Consider the following 9936-nt stretch of genomic DNA (forward strand, 5'->3'; position numbering starts at 1 on the left):
GGTACATCGATGATTGCTTCGGTGCCGCTTCATGCTCTCATCTGGACCTGGAAAACTTTATTAATTTTGCTTCCAATTTCCACCCCTCCATCATTTTCACATGGTCCACCACTGACACTTCCGTTCCCTTCCTTGACCTCTCTGTCTCAATTTCTGGTGATAGACTATCCACCAATATTCATTACAAGCCTACTGACTCCCACAGCTACCTCGACTACAGCTCCTCACACCCCACTTCCTGTAAGGACTTCATCCCATTCTCTCAGTTCCTTCGCCTCCGTCGCATCCGTTCTGATGATGCTACCTTCAAAAACAGTTCCTCTGACATGTCTTCCTTCTTCCTTAACTGAGGTTTTCCACACACGGTGGTTGACAGGGCCCTCAACCGTGTCCGGCCCATCTTCCCAAAAATTCATCCCTAGGAAGAAGAAGCATACTAAAGGGAGGATGAGGCAACCATGGCTGACAAGGGAAGTCAGGGACAGTATAAAAGCTAAAGAGAAAGCATACAATGCGGCGAAGAGCAGTGGGAAACCAGGGGATTGGGAAGCCTACAAAGACCAACAGAGGACAACTAAAAAAGAAATAAGGAGGGAGAAGATTAAATATGAGGGTAAACTAGCCAGTAATATAAAAGAAGATTGCAAGACTTTTTTTTAGATATATAAATGGTAAGAGAGAGGCAAACGTGGACATTGGGCCGTTGGAAAATGACGCTGGAGAAGTAGTAGTGGGGAACAAAGAAATGGCGGAGGAACTGAATAGGTACTTTGCGTCAGTCTTCACGGTGGAAGATACGAGTAACATCCCCAAAGTTCAAGAGAGTCGGGGGGGCAGAGTTGAGTATGGTGGCCATTACCAAGGAGAAGGTGCTAGGAAAACTGAAAGGTCTGAAGGTGGATAAATCACCTGGACCAGATGGATTACACTCCAGAGTTCTGAAGGAGATAGCTGAAGAGATAGTGGAGGCGTTAGTGGTGATCTTTCAGGAATCACTGGAGTCAGGAAGGGTCCCAGAGGACTGGAAAATCGCTAACGTAACCCCCGTTTAAGAAGGGAGTGAGGCAAAAGACCGGAAATTACAGGCCGATTAGCCTGACCTTGGTCGTTGGTAAGATTTTAGAGTCCATTATTAAGGATGAGATTTCAGAATACTTGGAAGCGCATGATAAAATAGGGCAAAGTCAGCATGGTTTCATCAAGGGGAGGTCATGCCTGACAAATCTGTTAGAATTCTTTAAGGAGGTAACGAGTAGGTTAGACAAAGGAGAGCCAATGGATGTTATCTACTTGGACTTCCAGAAGGCCTTTGACAAGGTGCCGCACAGGAGGCTGCTCAGTAAGATAAGAGCCCATGGTGTTAGAGGCAAGGTACTAGCATGGATAGAAGATTGGCTGTCTGGCAGGAGGAAGAGAGTGGGGATAAGGGGGTCCTTCTCAGGATGGCGGCCGGTGACTAGTGGAGTTCCGCAGGGGTCAGTGTTGGGACCACAACTTTTCACTTTATACATTAATGATCTAGATGAAGGAACTGAGGGCATCCTGGCTAAGTTTGCAGATGATACAAAGATAGGTGGAGGGACAGGTAGTATTGAGGAGGCAGGGAGGCTGCAGAAGGAATTGGACAGGTTAGGAGAATGGGCAAAGAAGTGGCAGATGGAATACAATGTGGGGAAGTGTGAGGTAGGAAGAATAGAGGCATAGACTATTTTCTAAATGGGGAGAGGATTCAGAAATCTGGAGTGCAAAGGGACTTGGGAGTCCTAGTCTAGGATTCTCTCAAGGTTAATTTGCAGGTTGAGTCGGTAGTTAGGAAGGCAAATGCAATGTTGGCATTTATTTCGAGAGGACTACAATATAAAAGCAGGGATGTGTTGCTGAGGCTTTATAAGGCTCTGGTCAGACCACATTTAGAATATTGTGAGCAATTTTGGGCCCCGTATCTCAGGAAGGATGTTCTGGTCCTGGAGAGGGTCCAGAGGAGGTTCACGAAAACGATCCCAGGAATGAAAGGCTTAACATATGAGGAACGTTTGAGGACTCTGGGTCTATACTCGATGGAGTTTAGAAGGATGAGGGGGGATCTGATTGAAACTTACAGAATACTGAAAGGCCTGGATAGAGTGGACATGGGGAAGATGTTTCCATTAGTAGGAGAGACTACGACCCGAGGGCACAGCCTCAGAGTAAAGGGAAGACCTTTTAGAACAGAGATGAGGAGAAACTTCTTTAGCCAGAGAGTGGTGAATCTATGGAATTCATTGCCACAGAAGGCTGTGGAGGCCAGGTCATTGAGTGTATTTAAGACCAAGATAGATAGGTTCTTGATTGGTAGGGGGATCAAAGGTTACAGGGAGGAGGCGGGAGAATGGGGTTGAAAAACTTATCAGACATGATTGAATGGTGGAGCAGACTCGATGGGCCGATTGGCCTAATTTCTGCTCCTATGTCTTATGGTCTTATGGTCTCCCGCACATCCACCCTCACACCTTCCTCTCCCTCCCAGAAACATGATAGGGTCCCCCTTGTCCTCACTTATCACCCCACCAGCCTCCGCATTCAAAGGATCATCCTCTGCCATTTCCGCCAACTCCAGCATGAGGCCACCACCAAACACATCTTCCCTTCACCCCGCCGGCGGCATTCCACAGGGATTGTCCCCTCCAGGACACCCTGGTCCACTCCTCCATCACCCCCTACACCTCAACCCCCTCCCATGGCACCTTCCCATGCAACCACAGAAGGTGCAACACCTACCCCTTTACTTCCCCCCTCCTCACCGTCCAAGGGCCCAAACACTCCTTTCAAGTGAAGCAGCACTTTACTTGCACTTCCCTCAATTTAGTCTACTGCATTCGCTGCTCCCAATGCAGTCTCCTCTAGATTGGAGAGACCAAACGCAGACTGGGTGACCACTTTGCGGAACACCTTTGGTCTGTCCACAAGCATGACCCAGACCTCCCTGTCGCTTGCCATTTCAACACACCACCCTGCTCTCATGCCCACATGTCCGTCCTTGGCCTGCTGTAATGTTCCATTGAAGCTCAACGCAAACTGGAGGAACAGCACCTCATCTTCCAACTAGGCATTTTACAGCCTGCCAGACTTAATATTGAGTTCAACAACTTCAGATCGTGAACTCTCTCCTCCATCCCTACCCCCTTTTTCTAATTATATTTTAAAAATATATTTTTCTTTTCCCACCTATTTCCAATATTTTTAAATGTATTCCCATCCATTGTTTCATCTCCACCTTTTAGCCTATTTCGATCTCTTCCCCCCACCCCACCCCCACTAGGGCTATCTGTCACTTGCTCATCCTGCTTTCTACCCTTAATATCACCATTAGCACATTCCTTAGCTAATATCACCACCGTCAACACCCCTTTGTTCTTTTGTCTATGACATCTTTGGCAATCTCTTCTTTGCCTCCACCTATCACTGGCCCTCTATCCAGCTCCACCTATCCCACCCCCCTCAACCAGTTTATATTCCACCTCATTTCTATTTTTCCTCAGTTCTGTTGAAGAGTCATATGGACTCAAAACGTTAACTGTGTTCCTCTCCGCAGATGCTGTCAGACCTGCTGAGTTTTCCCAGCTATTTTTATTTTTGTTTCAGATTTCCAGCATCCACAGTGTTTTGCTTTTATAATGTTTTCCTTAGGTTGTTCGTTATCGGTAGAGCACAGACCATTCTGCACAATCAGTCTGCACTTGCAAAACTCAAAACAAAATGACTGCTGTTAGATGCGATTCTGCAACTGGGCAGCACTTGCTGAACAAAATTGGAGGGAGCTTTACTCTGCACTTAACTAGTTCATGATGCTATTTCCAATTCTTGCCCATGATGACCTCTCCAATTATAACCCCGATGGTCCTATCAACTGATGTTCCTGATGATCCCTTCACTTTTTGCATCTGATACCCCTTCCCGTTAGAGGGAATAGAGTGGTTTCAGAGAATAGAGAAATTTGCAATAACCCTGCCTCAATCCAACAACTTTCGGCTACGTTCCAATCTCAAAGTTTCAGCATTTGATCAAGGCAACCTGCAAGGATTCCGCAGAAACGGTGGCACAATCTTCTGGGAGGCTGCCTCATAACTTTCCACCTCCGCGTTGGCCGTCAGGCAGGCTCTCAATGCTGCCCATCACCGGGAAAGTTCACTGGCAGCGGGATTGCATTAGGGAACCATACCGTTGTGGCTCTCCCAATTTTCCTGCAAGCATGATAATTTCGAATAATCACAGTAATTTATACTCTGGACAAAAGGGCGCCAATTGATTGGAAAGTGGACTCTCATTGGCCGAGGCAATCCCTATTACTTTCTCCATGACAATGCTTCAGCCAATCAGAGTTTGCTTGCCAATCAGAGTTGACTTGCCAACCAATCTGCACCCTTGTCTCCTCCGGTATAAATTGCTGTGATTGTTTGAAATTTGACAATCATGCATTAGTCCTGATGAGTGTAAGATAAAAAGCTTCGGCAATATGTCTCTCTTTTCAGCAACGTTCAAGCTCTGTATAACCAAGATCACTCTTCTTTATACCTCACCCATAACTCTATAGGGACACAAGTGGCAACTTCTGATCCCTTTAGTCACCATTTCAGTAATTGCATTCGTAAACACTGATTAAAAAGTACTCATTAAGTATTCTAGCCTTGCCCTGCACCTTTAAGCATATATCACTATCTTTGCCTCCAATAGGCTCCACCCTGCCTCAGTACCTACTCATTATTTACATAGAATCATAGAATTGTTACAGCACAGAAGGCAGCCATTCAGCCCATTGTATCTATGCCAGCTCTCCTAAGGAGCAATTCACGTCCTGTCATTCCCTTGCCCTCTCCCCACATCCCTGCGCCTTCCTCCTTTTCCGATGTTTAGAAAGATTTGCGGCTCAGAAGACCATGCTGCCCATCATATCTGCACCAGCCAAAAAAAAAAAAGCCACCACCCCCAGCCTAATCCCATTTTCCAGCACTCGTAACCAGTTGCCAACAATTAGCCTTATCATTTTACTAGTACCTTTCTGTGATTGGTCAATTGATTGGTGAATCTTGAAAGGGAAAAAAATATCATGCATGATTGAGGGGGAGGGTTAATTGTGTGGGGTGGTGGGGCAAATAGAATAAGGGGCCTGGAAAGAGGATAAGCACCAGGTCCCATGATTTCTCTCCCTGGCCTTTGGGAAGGGGGTGGGATTTAGCTTATTGAGGGTCTTAGTAGCATTGATGGTGGAGGGAGAGAGAGAGAGAGACAACCCTAGGGTTTGGTAGAAATGGTGAAGGAGTGTTGGGGTTTGATTGTACTGGAGTGGGGTGCTGTAGTTTGGTAGCATAAGGAGAGCCACCTATGGTTTGAATAGGAACTTGGGCTGTGGCAGGCTGTGGAAGGGAAGCCTGAAGTTCAGCAGAACTAAAGGGAAATGTGGGGTGTAGTTCACTGCACAAATGGCACAAATGATGCTAATCAGAGCCTTTCTGTTTGCCCGAGAAGCTACCTGAATTCAACTCAGTACCTTAATTTGGGAAAACAAAAATCATGCAAACTATGATGATGAGGACTGACACTCCCTCAGTCTTTGGCTTTATCTGCGAGTTTAACTTGCTTTTAATTAAAGGCATGTAGGTTGGCTAATTCCTGGTCTATTTTATATATGGTGATAAGGCACACTTTGCCATGGGTCGATCATGGGAGTGGGCGGGGGAGGGAGGGCAGGGGGGCTGCTGGCAAGGCCGTGGAAGTGTGGGGGAGGGTGGGTGAGGGTGGGTGCTGACGAGACCATAGTAGCAGAGGAGGAACACCCGCTGTGCAGCTCCGAACACACAGCACCAACTTGCCGCAGCTGACACACGCACGGACACAAAACCCATAAAGACGGAAGAAACCCAAGTCAAAAGATGTCCCACAAAAGACTGGCACAGGACAAAAAGCTAAATTACAGGTCAGATCCAGAAAATTCAGGGCAGTTGGTCACCCTGATTTTGTATTCAAATCTTTTGTTAAAAAGAAACACAGAAAAATGCTGTTATATATCGATGGGATTGGCCTTTTCCCCTTAAGGATTAAAATGTTTATCATTTGGACATAAATAAATACCCTAACTGCAATCTGTCAGATTTGCTCAGATGGACCAGGTGAAGGAGGAAGAAGGCTGGAAGTTTTTTCTCCTCCCATTTTTCTCTTGCTTTTACTTTTGGACGGCAACTGTTCATCATTCTGCCATTCACACCTCCTCAGGACACATCTTTTATTTCTTCATTTGTCCCATTACCACGCCCTTTGGCCTCACACCACCAAATCTTGTCATTTAATCTCTCCTGTGTTCTACCCTATGGCAGACCTTCCCTTATGTTCTTTTTCCCCCCCTTCCCCCCTCCCCTGCCCCACCTGTTTAACATCTAATTACATTTCCAACTTTTCCCAGTTCTGATGAAAGCTCATCAGCTGGAAACATTCACTGTTTCTATCAGTGGGTTTGGCAGCATCTGTCCAGGGCATTGCCAGCAGTTTTGGTTTTTATTTCAGATCTCCAATAGCTGCAACAACAAACAATGTTGGAATGTAATTAGTCCTGGTGAAAGGTCACAGACCTGAAGTGTTGGCTCTGTTTTTCTCTCTCTACGTAGATGTTGCCTGACCTACTGGGTATTTGTCCCCCAGCACTTTCGGTTTTTATTTCAGGTATCCAGCCGCTGCAGTGTTTTGCATCTCGGTTAGTGTCCTGCATAGCTTGGGCAGAATTACACTGTGATTTTGAATAGATCTTCATTTTTGTAATAAAAACAGGAAGTGCTGGAAAAACTCAGCAATTCTGGCAGGATCTGTGGAGAGAGAAACGTTAACTCTGTTTCTCCACAGATGCTGCCAAACCTGGCTGAGTTTTTCCAGCATTTTCTGTTTTTATTTCAAATCTCCAGCATCCCCAGTATTTTGCTTTCATTTTATTTATCTTTATTTTTATCACTTCTGATCTTCCCTCCAAGGTCAGAAGTGGAGATGTTCACTGGTGATTGCATGATGTTCAGCACCATTTGCGCCTCCTCAGATACTGAAGCAGTCCATGCCCAAATGCAGCAAGACCTGGACAATATCCAGGTTTGGGCTGACAAGTGGCAAGTAATATTCATGCCACACAAGTGCCAGGTAATGACCATCTCCAACAGGAGAGAATCTAACCATTGCCCCTTGACATTCAATTGCATTATCATTGCTGAATCCCCCACTATCAACATCCTGGGGGGAGTTACCATTGACCAGAAACTAAACTGACCAGCCATACAAATACTGTGGCTACAAGAGCAGCTCAGAGGCTGGGAATTCTGCGATGAGTAACTCACCTCCTGACTCCCCAAATCCTGTCCACCATCTACAAGGCACAAGTCAGGAGTGTGATGGAATACTCTCCACTTGCCTGGATGAGTGCAGCTCCAACAACACTCGACACCAGCTTGACACCATCCAGGACAAAGCAGCTCACTTGACTGGCACCCCTTCCACAATCATTCACTCCCTCCACCACTGATGCACAGTGGCAGCAGTGTGTACCATATACAAGATGCACTGCAGGAATTCACCAAAGCTCATTAGACAGCACCTTCCAAACCCATAACCACTACCAGCTAGAAGAACAATGGTAGCAGACACATGGGAACACCATCACCTGGAAGTTCCCCTCCAAGCCACTCACCATCCTGACTTGGAAATATATCGCCGTTCTTTCACTGTCGCTGGGTCAAAATCCTGGAACTCCCGCCCTAACAGCACTGTGGGTGTACCTACACCACAGGGACTGCAGTGGTTCAAGAAGGCAGCTCACCACCACTTTCTCAAGGGCAATTAGGGATGGGCAATAAACGCTGGCCTAGCCAGTGAAGCCCACATCCCATGAATGAATAAAAAAATTGTAGGTCAATTTTGTGTTTGCTCCATATCCCTTTTAAAAAACCTCTTTTCTCTCTTAATGTAAGACAAACAGTAATTAGTCAATCTGTAGCCTTTCCAATGATTTCTATGTTTAATGCATCGGTATTACCGAGATCAAATACGTCTTGCAAAGCCGGATATTTAACGAATAGAAATTTTAAAGAGACGAGCTTTGCTATTAAATAATAGAGGGTGTTGTAACCGATACAAGTGGAAAGAGCAGGAACATGAAATGGGATAATGCTCACGTAATCTCACTGTAGGTCCTTGACTCTTTACATAAAAGGTCTGAGTATGTGTTTACAGCCTGTGTGTGCTGACAGTGTGGGGAGGGCGGGGGTTGCTCTGCTCTTCCCCCATTAGCCAGCTTGGGGGCGGCGTGCCGGAGGCGGCCAATGCCCGGTGCCGCCGCTCGGGGCTCACGCTACAAATAGAGTGAGGGAGGCGCTGCGCCCGGCTCGCCGCTCGCCAGTGCCTTTAATCCCTGACAGCCCGATCCGAGCGACAGCACCATTTCCCCCCCCCCCCGCTCCATGAAGGTAGCAGTTCGGCTGCCTGGGACATCGACCTGTGGCTTGGGAGCAGCTCCAGCCGGCGCCGAGTCCGGGGTCAGCCCGGGCACTTGACGGGCCGATTCCTCTTGGGGGGTGTGTGGGGAGTGGGGAGGGACTGGGACAGAGGGCTCCCCAGTCATGCCTTGGGACCTGGGTCGCCACGGCCACGGCCACGGCCAAGAACAACGCTGGCAGAAGCGCTGTAAGAAATCCTCCTTCGCTTTCTACCAGGCGGTGCGGGACCTGCTGCCGGTCTGGATGCTGGAGGAGATGCGGACCCTGGAGGTGTTCCACTGGGAGGAGAGCGGGCGGGTGAGCAGCTACTCGCCGTCCGAGGCTCTGCTCTACGCCCTGGTCCACGACCACCAGCCGTACGGCCAGTACCTGCTGTCCAAGCACCCGCGGGCAGCCCTGGCCATGCCCAGCAAGAGCTTCAGCTGCTGCCAGAGCCTGGCGCCGCACCTGGCCATGGCCGTGCGCTACAACCGCGTCGCCACCCTGGGGCGGATCCTGAAGAGCCTGCGCCTCTTCCCGGAGAGCGAGCGGCGGCAGTACCTCAACCGCCGGGGCTGTGAGCATGTGGAGAGCGGCAAGACCCCGCTGCACCTGGCGTGCGAGCTGGCCAGGCCCGAGTGCCTGACCCTCTTGCTGGGGCACGGCTCGTCCCCTTACATTCCGGACTGCGAGGGCAACACGGCCCTGGACACCTTACTCGGCCAGCTGTGCGACAGCCCGCTGGACAGCCACAGGAAGAACAGCTGCCTGCACAACCTCCTGCTCTTCATGCCGGAGATGAAGTTCAAGATGAAAGGGGCGCTGAAGGACAACGCGAGCCTCTGGCAGAGTTTGCTCGGCACCGATATCTTCCGGTGGCTCTCAGGCTACAGCCCCCCTCCCCTCTTCATCAAGGCCATGCAAACTTTAATCGGGACGATTGCCCCCGAGAAATTCCCCGAAGGACTGGACGAATTGCCCATATCCCACCTACTGACTGTGGAGGGCACCGCCCATTCAAACTTAAAATGAATGCAGCCTTTTTCTACCTTCTCCAGGATTCTGTGCTTAACTGCTTTTTTAAAAAACAAACTTTTTTTTAAAAAAAAAGGCATGTTGCTTGGAGTGCGTGTAAATCAAAAGTCTGTCGGCCTATTTAAGAAATGCCAAACGATATGAGGTGAACTTTGGAACTTTTCAACAGAGGTGTAGTGGAGCTGTGGTTTCCCGCAGTTTATAATATATTGTTGATTCAAACTTTCCTTTGAAAGAATAAATCTATTTAATGCCTTTGGGTACGAGTTGTGTCACTGCAGCCTCTGTCCGGGTTCTATTTCATGCAGCAAATAATTTATCAGGACTTTGGTGTCAGGTGGATTTTTAATTCAGGTTCACAAATCCTAATGCTGCAGTGAACATTTTCTCTCGCCCTGTTATATATTTTGTTTATTATGCC

The 9936-nt window shown here is 48.0% G+C and overlaps 1 protein-coding gene across 1 annotated transcript; it reads left to right on the top strand.

The window, feature by feature from the left end:
- Nucleotides 1-8246: 8246 nt before the first annotated feature.
- Nucleotides 8247-9557, top strand: ankrd9 (ankyrin repeat domain 9). The gene has a single exon (XM_078562420.1). The coding sequence runs from the start codon at nucleotides 8625-8627 to the stop codon at nucleotides 9510-9512; it is 888 nt and encodes a 295-aa protein (XP_078418546.1). The 5' UTR covers nucleotides 8247-8624; the 3' UTR covers nucleotides 9513-9557.
- The last annotated feature ends 379 nt before the right edge of the window (nucleotides 9558-9936 follow it).

Source organism: Cetorhinus maximus, chromosome 18 (assembly GCF_964194155.1).
Source record: "Cetorhinus maximus chromosome 18, sCetMax3.hap1.1, whole genome shotgun sequence".
In the NCBI taxonomy this organism is placed as follows: Eukaryota; Metazoa; Chordata; class Chondrichthyes; order Lamniformes; family Cetorhinidae; genus Cetorhinus; species Cetorhinus maximus.